At 36.3% G+C, this 25,513-nt stretch overlaps 2 protein-coding genes across 5 annotated transcripts; one reads left to right on the top strand and one right to left on the bottom strand.

Annotated features, from left to right (window-relative positions):
- Nucleotides 1–684: 684 nt before the first annotated feature.
- On the top strand, nucleotides 685–12,683 carry SQN (peptidyl-prolyl cis-trans isomerase / cyclophilin-40 (CYP40) / rotamase). Of its 4 annotated transcripts, none has more exons than XR_016099331.1 (10): nucleotides 685–1,473; nucleotides 4,245–4,745; nucleotides 5,137–5,224; nucleotides 5,373–5,425; nucleotides 10,498–10,602; nucleotides 11,109–11,184; nucleotides 11,593–11,630; nucleotides 11,715–11,787; nucleotides 11,935–11,965; nucleotides 12,444–12,683. XR_016099331.1 is itself a non-coding variant. In XM_088945170.1 (9 exons), the coding sequence occupies exons 1-8, from the start codon at nucleotides 1,303–1,305 to the stop codon at nucleotides 11,766–11,768; spliced, it is 1,086 nt and encodes a 361-aa protein (XP_088801296.1). In that variant the 5' UTR covers nucleotides 685–1,302; the 3' UTR covers nucleotides 11,769–11,787; nucleotides 12,444–12,683. The 4 variants fall into 4 exon arrangements, 1 of the variants encoding a protein (XP_088801296.1); XR_016099332.1 differs by having other exon boundaries at nucleotides 11,935–12,094; XR_016099333.1 differs by having other exon boundaries at nucleotides 11,885–11,965.
- Nucleotides 12,684–17,282: 4,599 nt separating this feature from the next.
- Nucleotides 17,283–24,807, bottom strand: LOC148850435 (ARM repeat superfamily protein). The gene is made up of 8 exons (XM_088945446.1): nucleotides 24,465–24,807; nucleotides 24,018–24,344; nucleotides 22,164–22,447; nucleotides 21,698–21,826; nucleotides 19,268–19,390; nucleotides 18,814–18,921; nucleotides 18,130–18,308; nucleotides 17,283–17,617 (listed from the first exon to the last, which is right to left on the bottom strand). Exons 1-8 carry the CDS (start codon nucleotides 24,610–24,612, stop codon nucleotides 17,494–17,496), a joined length of 1,422 nt encoding a protein of 473 aa, XP_088801572.1. The 5' UTR covers nucleotides 24,613–24,807; the 3' UTR covers nucleotides 17,283–17,493.
- Between the last annotated feature and the right edge of the window lie 706 nt (nucleotides 24,808–25,513).

Here is a 25,513-nt window from a genome sequence, read left to right as displayed (position 1 = left end):
TATCCGATTTATAAAATGAGATGTGCCCAAATCTTTTTTCCTATCAATGAAAACAATGTTTTTAAAATCGATCCGAAGGCCGAATCGTGTTTTATATTCGAGTTGTGGGTCACTGATTTGACTTATGGGTCGAATGGCTTAGACCATACCACATCATTACTTATGTATATTAGGTATATATGTATATATATGTATAAATATATATTTAATAATAAATAATGGATATGTATGTTTCAAATGTCTTATATATGTATTTTTTAATTCAATTTTTATTTTTTTATTTATAAAATATTAAAATTTATAATTTGAAGCCAATTTTTTTATTTGAGAAAATAGCAGAGAGGTGCATACATCACATTAGGCCATATAAATCTTGAAAAGTTACAAAAAAAAAAAAATTCCAATCAGATATCAAAATGCAAAGTTATAGTCTTCAAAAATTTCATATAAATTTCATATGCATTCAACTTCCAACCACAACCGGATCACTAGGCTGAATGAATCAACACTTAATCCAGCTGAATTGATTGGTTCTTAACTAAACTAACAATTTTGACCGTCTAACGTGTCTTGACTGAATCAGACCCGGAATCCCGCATAACGGTTCGACCGACCGAATCAACGACGAATTCAAAACATTGAATGAAAAAGTTACATTTACAAGACGAGAGGGGGGTCGGGGTCGGGGCTGCAATCAACGCAATAGCGGGCGACAATAGGATAGTTGGAGGCGCTAACAAGGATGCGCACAGTGCGCATTTTCTACACCACTCTGGTTGCCTACTCTTGTCATGTACTAGAGAGTGAATGCTACAAGATTGCAACGGTGGGTTGCTAAAAAAAAATACACAAGTAAAATCATCGTTGACAAGGACATTTAGAGATGCCAGCTGGCGACCAACTGAAAATCTGAGTCGTCCTCTCACACACTCCTTTTGTCCCCCCACCACCCTTCCTTCTCATCCTTCTTCTCCCGCCGTACATTTGCAGGGAAAAAACTGAAAAAGAGGGGGGAAAATAAATAGGTGTAGCACTGTACGCCGCGCATATTAGAGTAAGCCCTTAATAAATAGTGGGTGTTTGAATTGAATATTGCAGTGAAGTGGGAGGGGCAACTCGGAAGTCTCGAAGCTTCAGCAGAAAAGCGAGATTAGGGTTTTCTTTAGCTTTATGCGATAAACTCCATCATCCACTCTCGAAGCAGAAGCAGCAGCAGCAGCAGCAGCTTTGAGCGTTTGCGCGTCTGTGTGAGAGAGATCCAGAGAGAGAGAGAGAGAGAGAAAGTGAGAGGGAGGGGGAAAGATGGTGAACCCGCGGTGCTTTTTAGACGTAAGCATTGGAGGTGAGCTCGAAGGAAGGATAGTGGTGGAGCTATACAAAGATGTGGTGCCCAAAACGGCGGAGAATTTTAGGGCTCTCTGCACCGGCGAGAAGGGCATTGGTCCAAAGACTGGTGCTCCTCTCCATTACAAGGTTTTCTTTTCTTTCTCTGTATTTCTCTGTTCCAACTTTGCTGGTCTCTCCTTTTCCAAAGAAGAAGAAGGAGAAAGAAGAAAAAAACTGGTTGTATCTCACCGTTTACCCTTACTTTTGGAAAGAATATAATAATGAAAAAGTTTTTTCTTTTAAAGTTCGTGATTTCCGGTTAGTCGAGGGGTATTACTGTCCTTTTCAGCATTGAGGGAATTGTTGGCTTGACTCATGAATTGCCTGCAAATCATTTTCTTTCATTATTCAACTTCTTTTCTCCTTCCCTTCTCGATGTTTTGCTTCTTATAACAGTATTTTCTTTGAGGAATCAATGAAAAATCATAGTTGCTGTTCTCCTTTGTTTGTTTTACTTCCACATACATTTGTAGTTTCGCCGGATTCGACCGTAAATTTGTTATTGATATTAGTGTTGTATCGACACTGCAATAAAATATTCTCTGGATCTTTAGACAACAACCCGGTATTGGATAATTTTTGCAATTTATAATTCGAGTCGAAGCAAGTGTTTATAAAACTTTCATTGTGATTTGATATAAATATATAATTAGCAGTTCAGCACGGATTAGCTTACAGGCGTATTTGCTTAGGAGTACTTCCTCTCGAGTTCTTTTTGTACGGAAAAATTGTTCGCACAGTTTTTCTTTTCATGGTTAGGAAAAAAAACAAATAGACTAAAGGGGAAATTCTTGAACACGTGGAATACAGTAAAGACTGAATTTGTATTTCTGTACCATCATCCTTTATGTCTAGCAAATTTAGCTGCTTACAGTTGAAAGTTGAAACTACGAGTATGAACAAAATCGCGATAATCCATTCCATTTGGGATTTCTTTTGGATGGGCCAGACTGCTAGAGTTATATGTTTTTCAAGTTTCAACTCGATGAAGCTTAGCATAACATAGTTTTTCCAAAATCCAAACATTAGGCTATTCAAGATTGACTTTGACTTTTTCTCCCAGATATCAAGTTTACTCTGATTATGATGTTTCTAACCCCAAAATGAATTTGATTTTCGCTCTTTAATCCCATCCCCCTGGCAACTTATGTTTGCTTAATGCTTTTGTTGGATGAAGAGATTATAAACTTGAAGATACAGAAATGAGCAACCCCAAAATGAATTTGATTTTCGCTCTTTAATCCCATCCCCCTGGCAACTTATGTTTGCTTAATGCCTTTGTTGGATGAAGAGATCATAAACTTGAAGATACAGAAATGAGCGAATGGAGTGGGCTGGATCTGCCAAATAAAGTGAGAGATTGTACATAAAGAGTAAAGATCCCCCAACCCCCACCCCCACCCCATGAGAATGGATAAAAACCATAGCCTCCGTTCTACTCCCCAAACAGGTACAATCTAGAAAAAAGGTCATTTAAACATCTTTGGAACTTACTCCAAAACCCAAGACACCACTTTCCCCACAACCATTTATGAATATCTCCTCCATGGCTCTACCCAAGAGCTTTTGTTTTAAAAAACTCTTGCACTTTTGACATCCAAATAGTCCAAATTGTTGTAGCCAGGATGGAGAGCTAGATATTGCCTCCCATTTCTGTTTAAGCCATTTACCCTCCACCTAGTCAGCAGGTTCATAACTGATCTTGGAAATGACCAATGTAAGTTAGGTGCTCTGAGAAAGCGAGTCCTAAACTAGGATTCTCCTCATCTTTGCTGCTTCTCGTTTCTTCATCTTAGTTTATCTTGTAAGGTCGGTGGGTTTGGCTAAGGAGGTTGGCTCCTAAAGTCTAAGAACAGTGGTGAATTAACTGGAAGACTGGGGAAAAGAAAGGGGAGAGAAGGAACTGGCGTAACCCCTGGAGGGGCTGCCTACATACCCTCTGGCAAGGGATTGAGCTGCTGTAGTTTGCTTGTTCTGGAATCTTGGTGTGGAGAGGTTGAAGGCGGTGGAGGAGAGAGAGTAGTGAGGGGACCCTGAGCGATACACATGATTTCCTAGGTTAATTATTAGACCATACCAAATTGGACTGAGCTGAGTGGACTTAGCCGGGTCTATGGTGGTTTGTGACTCTATGCTCTTACATATCGGTCCAAAAAAATTTAATTTTATGTGAAAGGTAAGCGGTACTGCACTGGATCATTGTTTTGCACAATTGCACTAAACCTAAGGAAATAGCATAAGAATGACATGTTTATGCCTTCTGCATTGAGTGCCCAGGTTTTACATAGGTTCATTTAATTTTTCTTTTACTTGTGGTGGGATTTAATGAGTTTGAGGAGGTGACAGGTTAGTTTGCTCTGCTCCCACTATTTGGCTACTAATTACTAAAATTTTAAGATTTTTAGTCATTAATAAAGTTTATGGTTCTTGAATGTGCTATTTGTGTTCGATGATTTTCAGGTTTGAAGAAAGGACTAAATTATAACAGACGTAGAAGTCATTAGCGCCATGCAATATCTAAAATTGATCTGGTGCTGTCTTTGGATAAAATGGTTATTCTTTAGTGGGTTCCACATATTTATAGCTTATGGCTTGAAATATTGCCATTAAAAGGGAAATTATATGCTCCTGGAGTTGTTGCTATCTTTAAAAACATATTAGGAATTATGATCCATGATTACATATCATCTGTTCTTTACCTTGCTTTTTTGCTTTAGCTTCTGAATTTAATTTTGTTAGTACATGCATTGTTTGACCTTTTTCATTGCCATGTAGATTAAATATTTTCTTTTTTTAGTCATATTGCTAGTGGCTTTGTCTCATCCAATTTGCTAATTATAGTTTAATGTTCATTTTAGGGTGTTCGTTTTCATCGCATCATCAAAGGTTTTATGATACAAGGTGGAGACTTATCTGCTGGGGATGGTACTGGGGGAGAATCCATATATGAACTGAAGTTTGAAGATGAGAATTTTGAATTAAAACACGAGAGAAAAGGAATGTTGTCGATGGCTAATTCTGGGCCTAACACCAATGGATCTCAATTTTTTATTACTACCACACGAACTTCTCATCTAGATGGAAAGCATGTTGTATTTGGCAAAGTAATTAAAGGAATGGGTGTGGTTCGTTCCATCGAGCATGTTACTACTGGTGATGGTGATTATCCCACAGTTGATGTTATTATTGCGGATTGTGGAGAAATTCCTGAAGGGGCAGATGATGGAATATGCAATTTTTTTAAAGATGGTGATACTTATCCTGATTGGCCAGCTGACCTTGATGAGAAGCCAAATGAAATTTCTTGGTGGATGACTGCTGTGGACTCTGCCAAAGCTTTTGGGAATGAACACTACAAAGTAATCTGTTAACATTGTCAAGATGAACTCTGTTTAAGATTCTGTTTATTTTTAATGTAATACTTACTCCTGATGATCATCTCAAGATGATGTCATGGAAAACACCTAGAGTTCAATCATGAGGCACAATGTATTAGGCATATATGCCATGGTAATTAGTTTAGATTTAGACTTCATTTATCATGTTTGGCATTATGGCATATACATGTTTCTTTGTTTCTTTTTTTTTTTTTTTTTTCCTGAACTTGATTTACTTTAAGAGCCAGTAGGTGATGAAGGAATTTTGGAAATGGAATGTAGTCCCCCCCCCCCCCTTTTCTTCCTCTCTGATTCTGTATGTCATTTTGAGTACTTTTTCTATTTGGTTAATCTCAATTATTACTGCGTACAGAAGCAAGACTATAAGATGGCTCTTAGGAAGTACCGGAAGGCTTTGCGCTATTTGGATGTATGCTGGGAGAAAGAGGACATTGATGAAGGTGAGCCATTTTATTTTTCTGGTAATATTGGGATATATGCTGGAAAGCAATAACCTTTTTTGGGGGGTGGGGGATTGTTAGTCCTTGTTATTGTCATTATATGCCCTAATTTCTATCTGATGTGTATTTTTTTCCTGTCCTTACACAGAGAGGAGCTCCTATTTGAGAAAGACAAAGTCACAGATTTTTACAAATAGTTCTGTAAGGCCATAAACCATTTGAAGATTTTTTTTGGTTGAAATGATAGTTCCATTAAAGAGAACGTGAATTGCAAATTGAGTGGACAAAAAAGAGTTATAAAAGAATATGCAATGATAATTGTTCATTGTATGAAAAGATGGGAACCATCAAAACAACTTCTGTGTAAAGTAGTTGTCCATGTGCAATCAGTTTGCCAGAAGTGCAAAGTTTTTGCTCTTGTTTATTGAAGTCAAATCATTAGCATCTATACTGTTATAAAGTGGATACTTGCCTTGGTTTTGGTACAAATTATAAAAGTTAAATTGATTATATGGTGTCAACTTATATCTTTACCATTTACTTGCACACATGCTTGCACTAGTCATGGTTAAGCCTTTTGTAGATAATGTCAATGTCAAAGGACCTTGGGTGCAACTTTTAGGCTTCCTCATTTTATGATCAATGTTAGCTGTGAAAATCTCATATACTGGCATGCACATGGAGTGGTTCATTTCTTTTTTCCTTTCATTTTCAAGAAACCATGGTGGATACTTCCTAAAATGTATTCTGCTAGAACCTATTAAGTTCTTTTTCTATTAATTATTTAACAGGATTGACTGAGACACGTCGATAAATTACACTACTCTTTTTTGATCAGCTATGATTTCTGTAATTTATTCCTAGTTTACTTGTAAGCTTTTGGGAGGGGCTGCAGCTCTCACCTCTCCATGTGATATTGTGTGAAATTACAATTCTAAATTGTTTTCTGAATTAATAAAATTTAACTATTACTCATAAAAAACCAAAGCAACTGAACAGAATTGAAAGTTATCTGGAATACCCACACCCACATATCTATTAGGGAATTGGCCAGATCCCCCTGGATTATATACATGTTCACATTCAATGCCTCGGAATCTTCGTAGGCCCTCACCATCATCTTTGAGCCAGCTGATTACCATCTGAAAGTCTCCTTATCTCCACATGCTGAATCCTTAAAACTGTTATAACTCATACTTTGACAACAATGTTTTTATCCTAGTCCTGAGAGAGTCAGACCAGTCAATAGGGTCTGAGTGATTGTTTGAGTGCTTATATTGTAAGTGCTTATTAATAAGTTGGTTTGGTATCCAAGGTTCAAATGTCACTTCTTGACAAGGAACTTGAAGTGTGTCTAAATCTTTTGGAGAAGTTGGAAAGGGTGAAGCTTTTAGCCCAATCTAGGGATGAGTTATGGTGGAAAATGTGTTCAAATGAAAAGTTTACTGTTAAATCTTGTTATTCAGCATTGTGCAGGAATTAGATGGACTTTAACCAAATTGAAGGGGTGTGGGGTAACCCTAGAGCTGTGAAGTGGGTTGGCACAGCCCAACACAATTTGGGCCTGCTAGCAGGTGTTTGAGGCCCACCAGCTGGCATGACACAACATGAACAATTGGGTTGTGCCTGCATAGCCCATGTTCTGGCCTGACACTGTCCTCATATATGAACAAATGAACAATTGTATACATTAAAATCATATGGAATAAAAATCTAATGTTTATTTCTCATTTTCTTGATTATCTTGTTAATTTATCTTAACATTTTTTAAGATTTTCTCATTTTTTTTTCCTAAAAAAATCATGTTTCCCATGACCTTGTCTGGCACAGCCCACCAGGGCTCGGGCCACGGGCCATGCTGGGCTTCCCTTTTGAGGGATTCCAGGCCAGGTAGGAAGGGCCCATTATAGTGCAATCTGCCTACAAATGTGGGAGCTATAGGTAACTCGGTTCTTCCTAGGATGGAAGCTTTTGCTTGGTTGAATGCTGTGGACACTGTTTTGATAGTGAATCATTTGAAGAAAAGAGGATTTGGCATGACTAGCATTTGCGCCCATGTTATCTGTATAAAGAAAATGAGGAATCAGTCTGCCAGCTCTTCATTTCATGTAAAATCACTGGGTTCTTTTGGAAGCTCTTCACAGTACTTTTTGGGGTTAGGAATTTTCAGCCGAGGACATGTCAGAGGTTTTCCCTATATAGCCAAGATTTGGAGGACGTAAGATGGTCAGAGTAATTTGGAGCTGTCTTACGAATTACAAAGTTGTAATGTAGACAACTGACAATCTCTAGTTTAGTTTTTGTTTTTTGTTGCCAGGTGTTAAAATAAAAACTTACTAAGATTGTATCCTTTTTTAAATGAATTTTTAGTTCACTTATAAAAAAAGAGTGCTTCCAAATAGGCCAAGTATAGGTATTTTGAAAATTATGAGGTGGGCCATGATGGGTGAGAAATATGTTCACTTTTTCAAAAGCGCTTCGAAAAAGGTCAACATTTTGAGCTTTTTCAAAACAGGCTTATTTCCTCAACTGCTTATCTGGGCTTATTTCCCAAATACATATAAGTGCTTATTGGTGTGGTCCCAACCTAAAATTAGCACTTTTTCCAGAAAGTTCTTAAAAATAAGCACTCTCAAATGGGGACTGAGTAGGCCAACAAAACCGCCCTTGGTACATTACCAAAAGCACCTCCAGTCCTTGCCGTGGAGGGTATTAATTTTAATTGGGAAGCTGTGTGGATCGGTAGATGTTGATGAGTTTTTTAGGGTTTGAGTACCTCCAGATCATGCCATCTATAGGGAAGTCCAAGGCAAGGATTAAAATGTCGATGGTGGTGGAAATATCAGTCACCCAAATATACGAAACATGTTGGAAATGTCAGAAGTCCAAGGCAGGGATTAAAATGTCGATGGTGGTGGAAATATCAGTCACCCAAATATACGAAACACGTTGGAAATGTCAGAAATACAGTATGGAAATATTGTCAGAATTATAGAAATGCTGAAAATATTGTGGAATATGTAAAAATATAGAATGCTATTTTATGTCATGATAAAAATGCATAAGTAGTCCCTTTTAAATAATTATCTTGTTCCAAATTATCAAAACTGCATTATTAGAGTGAGTTAAAGAAAATCTGAACTCATAGAAAATGCAAATAATTCTAATAGATCAACCAACTATTTATTATACAATAAAAAATAAGATTTAATGTCATGTTTGAGAAGAATTTCAAGCTGGCTCAGTGTTTTAAAAGCGCAAGGTGCAAAAAAGGCACAAGGCACAAGGCGAGGCACACAATTAAAAAAAAGCTAAAAATTCAAAATATTATAAAGCATAATATTAATAAAAATATAAACTTAAGTTTTAAAATAAATGTTTAAAAAACCTATTATCTAAAATTAAAATACATAAACATAATATGTAAAGCATATTCAAATGAGAATTTAAAAATGAAATCAAACATATAAAACAATTTCAAGCATATAAGACCCACAATCTCTTTTTTTCTCAATTGCATCAAGTAATGTGACATATTACATTCCTAATTCTATGAGCTACCTTTGTGCCACACCCCTCGAGGCAAGCCCAAATAAGTCCATGTTAGGGTCTTAAATTCTTAGTATTCACACAAAAAATAATGATTTTATAGTTTTAATTGCTTTTAAGAAGATATTTTATTAGGATGAATGAATGGTCAACATTACCAAATATGGGGTTCTCTAAGCTTTGGTGAGCGAGCGAAGTGAGGCGCCTACCCTAAAATGCGGCTCGCCTAGGCTATAAAATCGTTATTTTTTTGTGAAATATCTTCACAAATATCTTCATTATTTGGTAATGTTGTCCATTCATTCATCCTAATAAAATATCTTCTTAAAAGCAATTAAAACTATAAAATCATTGTTTTTGTGTGAAAACTAAGAATTTAAGACCCTAACATGGACTTGTTTGGGCTGGTCTCGAGGGGCGTGGCACGGGGGCTCTGCCCCTGGCCCAGCCGCCAGACTCAAAAAAAGGAAAAAGCGGCAAATTTTCGAAAGACACATGCTTGGGCTAAGGCGCAAGGCACACTAGGCATGCGCCTTTTGAATGGGCTGTACCTAGGACCTGGGCGAGGTGCCTACCCTAAAATGCGCCTAAGCGCCTTTTAAGTCACTGAGCTGGCTCAAAGTGGTAGTCTTGTTCGTTAAGTGGGCAATAACAATGCTACCCAATTGTATCCAATATATTGTTACTAACTTGTGTTACAGTGCTGTCTCTTTGTACACCATAACATCAATAGCTTTTAATGGGGAATATGCATATTCTAATAATATTTCATGTCCATATCCATGGAAATGGAACTATGTTGTGGAAATATTAGGAAATTTATGGAAATTTTAAACATGTTTCAGAGACTTGTATGCTTTAAACCTTGTAGTCATCATCTTTGGAATTTTGCAATCAGGTTGTTGCATAATTGCTGGAAGTCTTTTTTCCATGCTTAGGGTATTTGGTTGGATGATCTTTATAGATTAACTCCCTTGCCTGCATTCAACAGTTGTGTCAATTGGTTATTTGATAACAGTTGGATGACTGTCAATAATAGTGTAAATTTGAAGAGATGGTAAATACTAAAAGCAATATTATCTTCAAAAAAACTAAAAACAATATGTAATGCTTCTTTTTATATTTTGTTTTGTAGACCTATAAATATCTCATATTAATAGGTCATGCATCATATGCTAGTGGAAATGTTTGGGTGTTTTTACCACCTTTCCATTATTTTAACACTAAAATCCATAAGTTTCTAGACCTTTATTAGTGGTTTAATTTTATATCATCTATCTAGATGACCTGTGTCATTTCCATTCTACAAGAAAGGGATGTGATGTATCATCCAATTATCTTTTAGGAACATGTTTAGACTGATAATGCCACATGCAAATTAACTTCTAGCCTAAATTACGATGAGAAAAAATATTTATCAAAAAAATTTATGACGAGAAAAAGTCTGAGGGTGTACTGCTGAGTTTACCATGTTGGTCACTTTTGGGAATCTGTATAAATGTGGTTTACTTATAATGGATTGAGTTTGTGGTGAAGGATTTTAATGGATAATTTTGTTACTTGTTATGGTGTAACACTTTTCTTCCATGCAATCATAAAATGACTGTTTTATGGATGATCCACTCATGGTGCATCTTACTTTTTTTTTTTTTTTGGTTGTGCTTTTACTGATGGCATTGTTCAGTGTCTCTTGTCTGACTAATTGATATGTTATGGTTGATTAGGCTTGTAAGTTGAAGTTAGGAGATTTGAAAGGAGCATTATTGGATACTGACTTTGCGATGCGTGACGGGGAGGATAATGTGAAAGCTTTGTTTCGCCAAGGCCAGGTTGGTATCTTCTGACAATAGTGGATTTAGTCACAAGCTGAAGCAATTAGAAACCAATGAGAAAATCCACCGTAAGAAGCAAACAAAAATGAAATATAGGATAATATATGGAGGAGAGAATCAAGGAAGGTGTCAATTCTTAATCTGTTAAAGGTCTGAAGGGGAATAATAGAGAGTCGATTGTAAAACAAATCAAGTTTTCATATGGGGAAGAATAACAGTCCATCTCATGCATACGTACATGCATAAATCTCTCTTGTGAGCCTATAACTACCGTTTTAATGCATGAATTGTAACTAGCAGGATCACTTCCCTGTGGGGTTTGCCTGAATTATTTTTTATTCTCTCAACCTGCTTTTAGAAATTTGTAAGTATTGTAATAAAAACAATTTCCAGTTATGTGTGGGTATTGAAATAAATGTTTCAATGAAGACATTAAATTTCATTTTTGGTTGTTTCAGAATGGTTTTTATTGCTTAATGATGTTGGTCTTGTTGATCCATCAGGCGTACATGGCACTTAATGATGTAGATGCTGCAGTTGAAAGCTTCAAGAAAGCATTAGAGTTGGAGCCAAATGATGGTCAGTAACTTAAAATGTTTCAATGCTCATTATTCATAATGTTCTAAATATTGTAAAATTAAGGTGAAATTCAACAGTATTAGTCCTTGGGAATCCAGATTGCAGACCATGAAACGGATGACTACACAATTTAACACTGGAATTTTTGCTATTTGATTTTAAGTTGTGTTGAAACAGTACTTCGAGTTTGTTGTTTCAACAACTCTAAGATGTATGTACAATTGAGTCCATGGTGATATAATGTGCAAGGCCATCAAATGAGCACTCTTGACTACCGAAATCGAACTTGTAGCGAAAAACGTTGTGTAAATTACTGTTGGTGTAACTATATTCATAGAGGTGGAGGTTTGGACCAGGGGTTTGCATCGTGCCTGAAATTGACTGCTAACTTCTAGTTCCACTGTGCAGGTGGAATTAAGAAGGAACTTGCTGCTGCAAGGAAGAAGGTCAGTGAATTATGCCATTTTGAAACATTCAAGCAGTGTATGCTTATTTTGAACCTCTTTTTTAAGCTTAAAATTGGATTTCAGATTGCTGATAGGCGTAATCAGGAGAGAAAGGCTTATTCCAGAATGTTCCAATAGCAGTTTATGCATTCTTCTGGTATGTTAGATGCTTTTTGGCGTCACTTGATGTTGAGTCTGGCTTCCCTTTGGGTTCAAAATACCTATATCATTTCTTGAACTCGTTGATTCTTCAGATTTATATACATTCTGAACTGTAAACTGGTTCCTCCTTTTACTGTTGCAGTCTTAAGGAGGCTTGTTTTTCTGTGAACCGGGTAAATCCATCAACTGAGTCTTATAAATGATTTATTGGCAGTATAGGAGATTGTGAATTTGTGATTGTTACGCTTGATCCTGTTGGATAATTGCAATACTCATTTCGTCTTCGTAATGTTAAATCCAAGGTATTAAATATCGACCCAGAGGCCTTACCGCTTTGGGCTGAACAGTTCAGCCCATAACATAATTTAAATATTTAAAAATAAGATTGACCAATGCCAGTGGTTCTCTAACCAAGTCAACCATGGTTTGAAACGGAACTGTTTGCCTGGCTGGTTTCGGTCCGACTGTCGGTGTCAACCATGGTTTGAAAACCACGGTTCAATCCACTAGGTTGATATTTCTCTGCAAATTTCCACCATATTGGACTTCCCCTGGTTGTCTGTCATTTATTATGTGTAGGTTATATACCTGTATATTTCTAGGAATACTTGTAGTCTCTTGTCTGATAATAGTTTCATTTATTATCCACAGGTTTTGAACAGGGCGAAGGATAAGTACCAGACCCCTTGAGTGAATACAACATACACAATGCGAGCTTAACACATTTTTGTTTTAAACGGTTATCATGTGTTGAAAAGAGTACGTTAAGTAGTGTCATTGGTCGGCAGTTGATATACCATGCGTATAAATCCTGTAATCATCTAAACAGTTTTGCTACAACTGTGCGGAACTACTTATTTGGCATAGAATGGATCATTTCTTCTGGACCAATTTGTGTTTGTAGTTTTATCACTTTATGCTGATCTTTTTTAGAGACTGTCGAGTCGAGGATTACCGGGGCCTTGTTGGTAGTAAAACTGATGGCGATCATTTTTTGTATTTATTTAATAGCAAGGAAAGCAAATTACACACAAAGTGGGGTAGAAGTGTAGAACGACCCCAACCATTCGTGCGAAAACATAAAGATCTCTCTAGGATAATTGTCGAATGCAGTCCCCCCTGCACGATCACGATATGCCTGCATCAGGGACATGGTTCAAGTACCCAATGTCCGTTCAATTGTCCACTTAATCTTTTCCCTGTCTCCCTTCGACAGCATAGCAGGGAGTTTATCTCTGACAATGATTATGCATTCTCTCGCATTCTCTCTCTTTCTCTCTCTCTCTGATGGTATACCAGAGAGAGTTTTTAGATGATCTCTTCTTTAACCGATGGCATACTACAGATGTCTCTCTCCGGTAATATTACAGAGTGTTTTCAAACGATTTCAGCAACGATCTCTCTTTCATTTCCGGCAACGGTTCCAGCCTGAGGGGTTCTCTCTCTCTTCTGCAACGATCTCTCCATCTCTCTCTGACTTTTTTTTTAACAATTAAAGAGAGCATAGATACAATGATAACCTTTCTAAACAAATCCTTGTTTCTAGATCACAAACACGAAAAATTTAGAATATCATCAAAACCCTCCAGTTCGTTCCACTACCTTCACCACGACTGAAAGCATCACTTGAGAATCCATCTTGTGCTCAGATTGGAGAAAGCAAGTTCATAGAGAAGAAGTTGAAGGCCGCTCGTTCAATGCTAACGTGCACCGAATGGTCTCTATCATTGTGGAAATTTATTTTCTTTATATATTTTTATTTTCTATTTTAATACATTTTTATATTTTGTGAAATTTTTAATAAATGTTTTAAATACCAATCCGCAATCGGAATGGCTTTGGCCACTGGTTTTTGGGCCAATGGTTTTCTTTCGATTCAAATGGATGGCCCATTCCAATTTAAAAAAATAAAAAATAATTAAAATAAAAATGACAAAATGGTCAAATTGGTTGATGGTTCAACCGTCCAGGTCAACGGGTCATTGACCAAATCAATGCTTTTTGGCCAAGATACACGTTAATGGTGAAATAGAACCAGTTATTTTGATGGTTTTCGGGCTGAATGGTCTAACTGTCCGGGTCAATGATGGTTCAGAAACCATGTTTTTAATATATTTCTATAAATTTTTATACAATTTTTTTATATTTCATTCTATTTGGATCGAATTGGATCCAATACAGTCCATTTGCATTTTAACTGGACTAGTTTGGATCTAGCTTGTATGGGTTTTGGATTGGATTGGATTTGGTGCATTTGTAAAAGGACCCGATTAGATTGGACCAATTGGACCAAATCTAATCCAGTTGACACCCTTAGTTATTGATGAGTTTTTTTGTAAGGATGAACTGGACTTGGATTGGATTGGATTGGACCCAATCCGATCCATTTGGATTTTAATTGGATTGGAATGGATTGCAACAAGTGTAGTAGTTTTTTATATATTTTCTGGATTTCTCATGTTACTTTGGTGTTTGGTTCAATTTGGAATGAATTGGACCCAGTCCAACCCATTTATATTTTAATTGGATTGGATTGCAGCAGGTATTATAGTTTATATATATATATATATATTCTAAATTTTTTTATGTTATTTTGGTATTTGATTCAAATTGGATTGGATTGGACACAATCTAGTCCGTTTGCATTTTATTTGGATTGGATTGGACTTGGTTTGTTTGGATTTGGACTGTATTTGGTCCAATCCATTTATAGATGGACCATTATTGGATTGGACTAGATTGAACCAAATCCAGTCCAATTGATAGCCCTATGCATTGATTGATTTGTCTAATCTCCATATCTACCTTTTGTTGGATTTTTATCTCATAAAGTGGTTAAATCCAATGGGTTTGATTGGTCAATTAAATGAGAAATTGCACCTGCACATTTGTTTGAAAAATTAGTTTTTTTTCTTACAAAACCCATTTTTGAACTTATCCTACATTGGAAAATTATAAGCTTTGTTTTCGGTATTTTAATAGGAGTTGATTTACACTCCTTAGAAATAGTAGAGTATGGAGGTTTGATACCACGCAACGCGCGCGTGTGTGCGGCGCAATGAGGCGCTTTAGAGGCGTACTTTTCTTGCATCTGCGTGGCTCGCGAAGGGCAACTTTGGTTTTGGGGCGATGCTGACCGTTGATCACTGTTGATGAGATCAACAATCATGATTCGATCGGGTGTGATCAAGAGGCACAATTCAAAGTTAACAGTCATTAACTGTTAATTACCTTTTAAACAGTCACAATGTTTGAAATTATGAATGTTCAAGGTATCTTCTTTGAACTAGTACCTACATTTTCTTCATACCTCTTCATAAACTATTTAAGGAGCATGAATCATATTTCACAAACACACATTTTCGAAATCCACTTTCTCTCTCTCTCAGTCCGGTCGGATATAGTTTCATAGAGGATTTCTTCGGAGATTTTTCAATTTTGTTGATTGCAGATTCTCGTCCAAGGCTCTATTGTATTTTAGGAACGGATTTGCTTATAATCCAACAACAAACTCAATAAAACTGAGTGGAGCAAATAACATTCTAAAAACAATATCTTCAAACACGTCTCAAAGCTTCTCCTAAAAAATTACAATAATCTCATTTCCATCACCTTTTCCGATTTTTACTTGGTATGAAATATTTGTGCTTCCACTTAGCCCCTCGTCTTTTACGATTCATGCTAATCTTCACGTGTGAATTGTACTATGGTTAGTTCATCCTTGAATACCTAATATGAAGTGCCCCTCGTTGCTTACTCATGCCTTGGAGGCTTCTCTCTCTACGCTCTTGTATCCATGTCCACAGTTTTATCTACGTTTTGCAATTCGCTTGATCTACGGCAGCAGTTCTGACAGTTGTTGAATTGCTTTGCGCCTTTTTTTATTCTTCCTTCATCGAATATCGAATTGATGCACGCGTTAGTATACTCGAATTGGGATTCAAGCTCCCACTATTGTAGATTTCGATACTCGTCTCTTGGCATTTTTAACTCCCAAAAAAATAAATATTTATCACACATTTTCTAACTGACGACCTTCTTACATCTAAGGGTGTCAACGGACTGGTTTTGGATTGGACCCTGTTCAGTACAAAATAAATTTGGAGAAATTAGACGGACCAATAAGACATTGAATCCAAAATATTTATTAAATTAAATTGAACCTGGTCCATCCGTAATAAATTTATATTATGGGTTGGATTAAGCAGATATCTGATCTACTGGTATAAGAATATATATGTCAATGGACTGGGTTTGGGTTGAAAGTTGAAACCAATCTAAATCAAAATGAATTTGAACAGATTGGACAGTCCAGACATTGAATTGGACCAATCCAAATTAATCCAAAACATTCATTGGATTGGATTAGACCTGATCCATTTATAATGGACTCACATTGGATTGGATTAGATTGGACCAAATTCTGTCCAATTGACACCCCTAATTACATGAAAGGCAGCAAAGAACAACCTTTGTTCATCAATTACTACTAGCCACCCATGATTCTGGCATAGGTGGTTCCCACCGAATGCCATCGTTGGCAGCATCGTATATTGATGATTGAAAACCTGCGGGCCCATAGATGAGCCTAAGCATTCTTGAACCAATTCCGTGAAACGTTCAGAGGAGAGGGAACCCCTGCACTTTTGCTAGCCGGTATCTATTGAAGAAGAAATTCTGAGGGGTTTTGATATGTTTCGGGTCTGTTGTAGAAAGGGTCTGGTGATCATCTAGCATTTTCAATTGAAGAAGAAATTCTGGATAATATGAGAAAAGATACTTGTGCGGAGAGATATGAAACAGACCAATCACTATTTGTGGGTCTCTAGTGTTATGGTCTAATTAAAAAACTAGAAGAATAATATCTTCCATAATCCAAGGTTTAAAGCATCGGTACTACAAACTATAAAGAAAATTGTAAAAGAAATTTCTAGATATAGTGAATGCCCGAATGGATATATAAATGAATGGTTAGAAAGTGTCTTAAAAAAACAGAAAAAGATTTATGACATATGTTGATTTACCAAAGGAAACTCATGAACTCAAATGCACCAATAAACCTAAATCCGTGGCTTAAAAGAAATGATCATAAATATAAATACATGATAAACATGTGTTAAGTTTGAACTAATAGGTACATGTGGAAAATATTTGGAAATGATCGGATCAATCATGTCTCACACGCATATTAACTCGATATAAATATAAACATCAAGATGCTCTATATTGGTCAGTGCTTATTGATATGGAATGGCACTGAAACTGGGACTAACCAGCCGGTAGATGGTTGATAAGGTCTCTTGCTGGTTGTAGCGGAGATTTGGGATCCAATCTCACCTACACGTGGGTTGGAGGATGGGCTACCCCATTTCTATAACCCTTAAAAAAAAAAAAAAAAAAAAGTAGAGATTTGATCGGATTAATCATTGATCTCAAGTCCCCGCCACAACCAGCTGGAGAGGAGAGATCTTAGCAAGTGAGAGAAAGCTCTTTGAAGTGTTTTAATCAATGAAATTCTTGCATATTGCATGCAAAAGCACACCTATACGAGTGATGTACACTTTGACACAAATCATTTGTTGAAATTTAAACTGAACATGATACATGGTTTTCCCGAGAAAAAACTGAAACCACTCTAGCAGCCAAAGATAACGAGTGAAAATGTTATATCATGAAACATATAGTATAAAAAGATATGGCACTATGAATTATAGTTATCAAGTCCCAAATCCCTCAGTGCATCGGTAGCAGCGTCTTTGCAGCTCTCGTGCTTTTCCTTGGCCTTCCTTATGATCTTCTCAATCCCGTTACTGAGCAATACATTTCTGCACGTGTTGTTTTTAGGGAAGAGGGATGAGTTAAAATGAAATATTAAATGATCGCAGTTGAGAATATATGATTTTACATACTCTATAAAAGTGTTTATCCTAAGAAGTGCATCTAGAAGCATCCATACAGTATCTTCTGGTATCATATCCCACACTGGTATGCTAAGCATGTGCAGGTATCTGGTTATCATAGGTTGATATGAGCCAATAAAACTGTGGGGAAAGTAAATAAAAAAGGAAAAAAGAAAAGCAAGAATGCAATTAACTATTGGGAAATTTATGGTTTGACCCCCTCATAAATTTTTATTGGTTTTCTGAATGTATTTTCCCAAACCCCCACCCACCTATGCTACAGTACCCCCTCGTATTGTGATAGTTCCCCCGTGTCACTGTTTCAAACTGTACAAATTCATAAAAGTTTATGAAGTGGATGAATCAACAAAAACCCCTAATTATTTTAACAGCAAAATGGAAATGCTATTGCGCATCAGGCGCTACCTAATACTTGCCTGTTTTCTGGGTTTCTAACCACAAGATTGCGGATCATGAGACATGCTTGCTTCTGCATCTGATGTGCTTCAGGAAACTTTTGCATGGCTTGGATTGCAAGCTCTCCTGCCCCAGCTTCAATGGCAGAAGCTGCATTGTCTGGAGACCTCAAGGAAAGTGTGCAGATGACCGACATAATCTGACCCATTAAAGAGAAATGCCAATAGATGGTTGCAGATGATACAATGTGATAAAAAATGCATATAAACAAATAATCTGGACAATCGTGTCGTGGGGATCCTCCCCATGTCTATTATCTATGCCCTTAGAAAAGGGGGTCTATTGCTATTGTTGTACTTTCCAATTACTGAAAAAGCACATAATAGATGTGGGGAACAATTTGATTAACTCTGTTCTTTCCAATGGAATTAAGCAAGTGCTGTCATTGTCCAAAGGATATAATTAGGCTTGCTCAATTTTTTCTCCGAAGGAAAGAAAGCATGTTGAAGAACCACTCCAATTTTTAGATGTTCTCCATTCAAGAAGCCCAGTAACTAGGCTGGCACAGCAAGAAAAATTCTTTAATGGCACGACATCTAAAATTATAAGTTGGATAATACATAGGTTTAAATAAGTTGGAATGCAATCAGTGGCAGCAATCATGGTCTACAGATGCTTTAGTATGCAAACGTGTAACAACATACCTCTTGCAAAACAGAAGGATCATCAGGAAATCTGCAAGAGAGCTTCATTAACCTATCCATTCCCCTTTTCTGGACTATGATAGTTTTATTAACATCACTTCCTGCCAACTGAAGACGTGTAACAGCGAATTAGAAGTAACTCAAATACTTCAATATGTGGTTAGGCATTCATATCTACACTATATGTTTTAGCAAGTTTACTGTTTTCAAACACTTTTTTTTTTTATAATTACTGTTTTCAAGCACTTCAAAACACTATATATTTTGTTACAAACACCCTTTTTGGCCAGGATGTCCTGTTCTTTGGTTCTTGTATTTTGACATCCATGTAAAAGTCCCTTGTGGTATTTGGGTTGGAGATCCTACTGCTGTATGATTTTAGTGTTGAAAGAACTAATGAACACTTTAGATAGCCTGATGTCCTATTCTAGAAAAGCTATTTTTGATTTCAAACCTTAGACAATAGAGAGCAAAAGGCTCTAGCAACAGTTTTGTTATTTTGTTCACCACTGTCATCAATGCACTGGAGAATTGCATCAATACCGTCATTTTCAGCAATTGATCTACATATTTCATCCTGCAGCAAGAACACAGTTTGAGAACCAAGGAAGAGAACAACTAAAAACTGAATATATAGCTCAATGAGAAAAAAACTAATTAAAGTTAAGCAAAATACTTTGTAGCAGACTTAAGTCAGAGTCTGAGCAAACTGAAGGACAACAGTAATGTTCTAGTGTAAAACCATGCCTTAAAATACTGCCAAACCAAAACGTAGGAACTTTTGATCTCACTGATACGTTTATATCATTATGCACCAACCTTATAGAGGTTTCTAACTTTCTATTGGAAAATTTCTAGTGGTCTTTTGTTTTTGTTTCATAGATAGTATGTCAACAGACAGAATTTATTCAAGCTTTATCTTAGCAAGATTGATTTTGTAAACAAGTAGGGATAACAGATCTTGATGTTCAGACTTCACCAAACAACAAATGATAGCAACTTGACAAGGTTTTCCAATACCATTTGAGAAAACAAAAAGGAAACACAAAATGAATTCAAAGAAAGCAACACATACATCAGTGAACAACATCAGATATTATGTCCAAAGATCAATGACTTAAATAATTTTAATATAGTTGATAATTCATAACTATAATTAAGGGCCTCACATTCCTTGGAAATGTTGGAGAGTTCGATATGCTAGAGTTAGTTTATGTTGCAAGATATTAAGCCAGAAAAATGATAGATGAAACTGACTTCATATTGGGGGTTAGAATTCCTTTTCTGTGGTGAGAATGGGAAACCATATATCTTAAAGATTCAGAAAGAGGAAAGTTGATAAAAAAGATAGAATTAGAAGAGGAATGATGCCAAAGAATGGCTTGGAAGCTGATTTTTTCATGGGTTAGTGCTGTGATGAATCCAATTAGCCAAGCATCATGATGCAAAATTTGTTGGCTTAGGGCAAGGTGCCAACCAGCTGGTTGGTAAGGTCTCCTGCTGGTCGTAGTGGATGCTTGGGATCAAACCCCGCCTACACCTGGGTTGGGGGATGGGCTCTCCCCCGTTGTGTAGCCCCTTCAAAAAGAAATAAAAAAAATGTTGTCTTAGGATGCATCACTTTGCATGTCAAACAATATGGACAACACTAGCACCTTCACAATATCAATCTACATATTTCTCACTTGTGATAAGCTAATAAAGAACAAGAGTTATAGCTTCTCAATTTCTTCTGGGAACAAAAGATTGTTTTTCCATTTGAATGTTCACATGCATATCTTGGTATTTTCCTTTAAATTGTATAGGTATTAACAATTCCATAGTAATTTTAAGAATCTTGACAGTTAAAATAAGAGAATGCTTAACTTTGCACATGAATCATCCAAAATACCCACGGAAGAGCAGCACTGATCTCCCAAACCACTCCAGATAAAAGAAACAAATGTTACATCACCAACAAATTCTATTTATAATGATTATACACACTGCAGAGCAGCACTGATCTCCCAGACCATTTTATTTCCAAAATCACTGTCCAATGAAGGCTACAATTCATCAGAACCTAGCTCCCAATGAAGGCCACCATTCATCAGAAACTAGCTCTTCCTACATCTTTTTCACCATGGAATTAATTCCTAAACCCTATTAATGTTCTACAGAAGAAACTCATCAAGAAACACCTTTAATATTTCCAAACACAATTTCCCCATCCAATGATCCATCCTCTAGGTGCTTAAGGGAGATATGTGCTATTCACTTTCTCTATTGGGCAGAGTATTTCAAAATCTGGATTTCCCAGTCAAATCTCTTCAAAATTTCTATCAAGCAAATTGGCAAAATTGGAGATGATAAAATCATTCCCTTTTCTGTTCTATTTCTTTGCATTGGGTCACTGGGTAGTGTGTTTAGGCCTTAGAGATGCTAAAGAGCAAAGACGATTATTCTTTGTTTTTTCTTTTGCCAAGGAGTCTTCTCTTAGTAGTTTGGTTCTTTTTCTTTTTCTTTGTCCAATTCTTTTATGTTGAAACCTCTGGCTGACAAATGTGAGAATGTGGGTTCAAGTCTAAGAACGACCACTCTGCAAAAAAGTGCTGAAGCAGGCTAGAAAAAACGTTCGTTCACTTTTTTTATTGATAGTACTCTCTTCAGCTAGAAAAGAAAAGACATGATATCTCCAAACATATAAAAAGAAAGACTTCCCCTGGTAATCAGCATAACTTCAAAATAATTAACATGTGGCAAAATTATTAAAATGAAGAAAGACTATAAGAGAGTTTATATGAATTACAATAGCCAATAAGACTACATTAAGAGAGTTCTAACAACAGAAGCAGAAACAGGTAAAACATTATAAAAACTAGAAGAATTTCAAAATTAAACTTACATTGACAGCAACAGCCTTCAGGGCAATGCCTGCCGAAACTAGACTAGGTGAACTTAGTCCTTCAGAAAGTGCTTCTACAAGAGCTCCTGGAATTCCAATTTCAGCAAATTTTCGAGCATATCCATAAACCTGTTGTTTGATGCATTTGTTCATTACTTGTAGGGAATTAACTGCTACTTGGGTGAAAATGAACATAAGGACCAAAAATTTTCAAGAGTGAAGTAAAAAACTAAAAATTATCCAACCTCTATTTTGTTCATTCAATGTAGAATATCAACAAAAGTAGGACAGGTTTTGAAAAGAAAATAAAATCACCTTTTTATTTCTTTATTATTGATAAAAAATAAATCATGGTTTTGCAAGTGTCGCTTGGCATTGTTAACTAAATTTGAAAGGGGAAGAGTAAGGCAGGAAGAATAAGATCTTCATAATATAGATGGACATTTTGTATGTATCCTATACTTACTTGAGAAGCCACAACACGGTTGTCATCAGGTGTCAAGAGGATGCGTATAGCATCATATAAACTTTGGATGTTTCCCTTACTCTGTGCCCTCATAATTTGGATAAGAAGCTGCTCAATTTTTAAGTCCATGAATGATTCTTTTAGGATCTCATTTCCAGTTGCAGCTGCAGCAACTATGGAGAAACCATTAATCAAAATGCTGATATTTTGAACATTGGAATTTAAGATATCCACCACGATCTTAGGTCCGCTACTCTTTTGAAATGTTTCTCTACTTTGAAAATCTGCAAAAATGAGACAAGTACATTAGAATAGAAAGTTTGCAATATCCGTAAAAAAGAAAGGTGGCACCATTCACATCTGAAGCTCTGAACTTTACACATGGAACTGACTAAAGACTTTAGTACTCTACCCCTCTAGGTACTAGTTTATTTCTAATAGAAGATTCTCCCTTAGTTCACTTTGACACATGGAAAAGATAATAACTAATACCCTTTCCTTTCTGCACTGTTGATTATCAACTCATCTAGACATATTTCCGATATATATTGCTGATTGCTCATGAAATTTTGTAAATGGACGCAAGTAATTTACTCTATATATCTAGATTCTAGACATGCATGTCTAAGTATTACAAAGCTCAGGTTTTCCATGCAGTGCATCTCATATAGCCCCATCAAGGATGTAGGAAATGATGAAAGGCCATTACACAATTATAGTATAAACTATCTAGGGTATTGGGATGGGTGGACCGAATATGGAACTAACCTTTGGCATTTCATGCATAAAGTGGTCAGCACCAAAAAATGGCCCCTGATGCAGGGAATAAAGAACTGTATAAAAACCAACATTTTATGAAGACCTCTAATTCTATTCCCTGGGTGCCTTGGTCCCAGAGACAACATAGGCACTTCATGCATAAAGTGGTCAGCACCAAAAAATGGCCCCTGATGCAGGGAATAAAGAACTGTATAAAAACCAACATTTTATGAAGACCTCTAATTCTATTCCCTGGGTGCCTTGGTCCCAGAGACAACATAGGCACTTCCAATTGATGTTGCATCAGTAATCAGGGGACCATCCATGGTTCTATTTCAGTAAGTAATAACTACCAAGTCCAAGGTTTACAACTTAATTTATTCAATGTTTCACATGTATAAGGAAAATCTTTGTGCAATGGATGGAAGGAGGAATAAGTATGAAGATGGTCCAACAGAGGGCATTTGATTGGGATCTTTACCTTCTCTGTAATTAGAGGAACCAATGGTGGGAGAATGCTATGATAGAGAAATAAAACCAAAACAAAAGATCTGCATATTTTCTCAATTAATATTGCTAGTGAATTGCTATGATCTGCCTTTCTTTCTAAATAACCTATCAGTTCCTCTGTTTTTCCTTTGCCATTTCATAAATTCTGTTCTCTTTGTAATCCTTTATTATTGTGTGGTACATTCCCTTTCCTTTAATAATTTTACGCATTTCCAGTAACCAAATGTCAAGATGGGCATAGTAATTTTCCTAGTTTTCTGAACAATATGAATCACATGGAATTCATGGTCTTTGGTCTAATTAGTAGTTCATAGACGTACTATCACTTACCTCGGTGAGCCAAAGTCCGAAAAGGCCAGCATGTGGAACAGTGGAAGACCACAGGTTATTCAGTAGAATGCAGAATGTATCCAGTATTTTTCACATAAAACCAGTATTTTCCATGAGATTAGACAAATAATATGAGGCGGTTTCAAAGCACAGATAAATACACTCGCAGACGTACATATATACAAACAAAAGGACAAAAAGGGGAAAAACAAGAAGAAAAAAGATTCAATCACTTATAGAAAATGACTAATGTACCATGGAGTAACGAAGTCAGTGTCTTTAACGCAGACACAAGAGGCCGCCCATGTCCATTTTGAAGTTTAGAGCATATAGAACAAACCAGCTCTACTCCTCCATTCCTTGTGGCGATGGACACATTTCCCGATCCTTCAATGGAACAAAGCTCGCTTAGTTTATCCAGTAACGACACCATGTCATCCAGATCCTTTTCACTGAATCCTGTGGTCGACGGCTCATCGTCTCCATCCCTATACTTAGAATTAATCTCCTTCAATGCATCTAAAGATTGGAAAACAAGGTTGTCTTTCACGCTGCTAACTCCAGGAATGCATGTGATGATACCTGTAGAAATTCAAAATCATAAAAGAAGAATAAGATTCGTTAGGGTTTGTAATTGGATCCGAATTACTCCATTGTTACAGTTTTAGAAGATAGTCTTAATAAACGGGGAGGGGGCCTAACCAGAGAGGTCGACACCCTGTAGGGTTAAGGTTTCAATGGCGTCTTGAAGGGCTTCGGCGGGATCCATCCCGAGATCGTCCACGTTCTCTCTCACCAACTCATCGAAGGCTTCCTGCGAGATTGTACGAACATTCTTCGATGTCCCCATTGTTTATCCCCTGCTTTGCGAATTGCTGTGAGTCTGTCGACTGTTGAGAGTTGAAGCTGCAAGCAAGAGTGAAACGAGAAATTTTGTCGTTGGAAAAACATTTATTTAAATCAACGAAACGTATGATTCGTAGCGTATAATGGTAGCCTATAAAACAGTTACACGATAGGACGATTCACCATGTCCTGTTTGGATGGTCAGCCTGGATTCTCCTTTGCAAAAGCTATGCACGGTGGATTTTGGATGAGAATGGAATATCAAAGTAACGAATTTGATGTATTAGCAAATATTTAATAAATGGTTATAGCGTATATTACCCTCCCACAAAAAAAAAAGAAAAAAAACTCAACATCAGGGCCCAAATCCCGGAGATTCAGGGAGGTATTCAGTCCGCAAGATTGATACGGCAGTTTAGGGTCCGTTTGGTTCGCGTATAGGACCGGAATCGGAATCACATATTTGGTTTAATCAGGAATGGGAATCGGGTTTTGATTATTGTTGCTGGGTTGGTTGGGAGGTGAAACCGGAATCAACTTAAAATTTTCAAATTTTGTATTAGTCTATTTATTAATTTTTTATTATTTAATAATTAATATCTTAATATTTATTATTAATTTATAAATATTTTATTTATATAATATTATTTTATTATTACATTAATAATATTTCTATTACTATATTTTATTAATAATCTTATTATTTTATTATATTTGATTATTATTTTCCTATTAGTTCATTAATTTCTATTATTTTTGTTGATTATTTAAAGTTAATTTATTATTATTTAATAGATAATATATTTGCTTTTATTAATAATTTATTAATGTTCTATTATAGTGTTATTATTTTATAAATAGTTACTAATATTTTATTATTATTTTAGTTATGAATATACTCTTAT

This window comes from Nelumbo lutea, chromosome 5 (assembly GCF_056320005.1).
Source record: "Nelumbo lutea isolate HS-2025 chromosome 5, American lotus-T2T, whole genome shotgun sequence".
Classification (NCBI taxonomy): Eukaryota; Viridiplantae; Streptophyta; class Magnoliopsida; order Proteales; family Nelumbonaceae; genus Nelumbo; species Nelumbo lutea.
The sequence above is the reverse complement of the archived record's forward strand: the minus strand, read 5'-3'. Positions and strand labels throughout refer to the sequence as shown.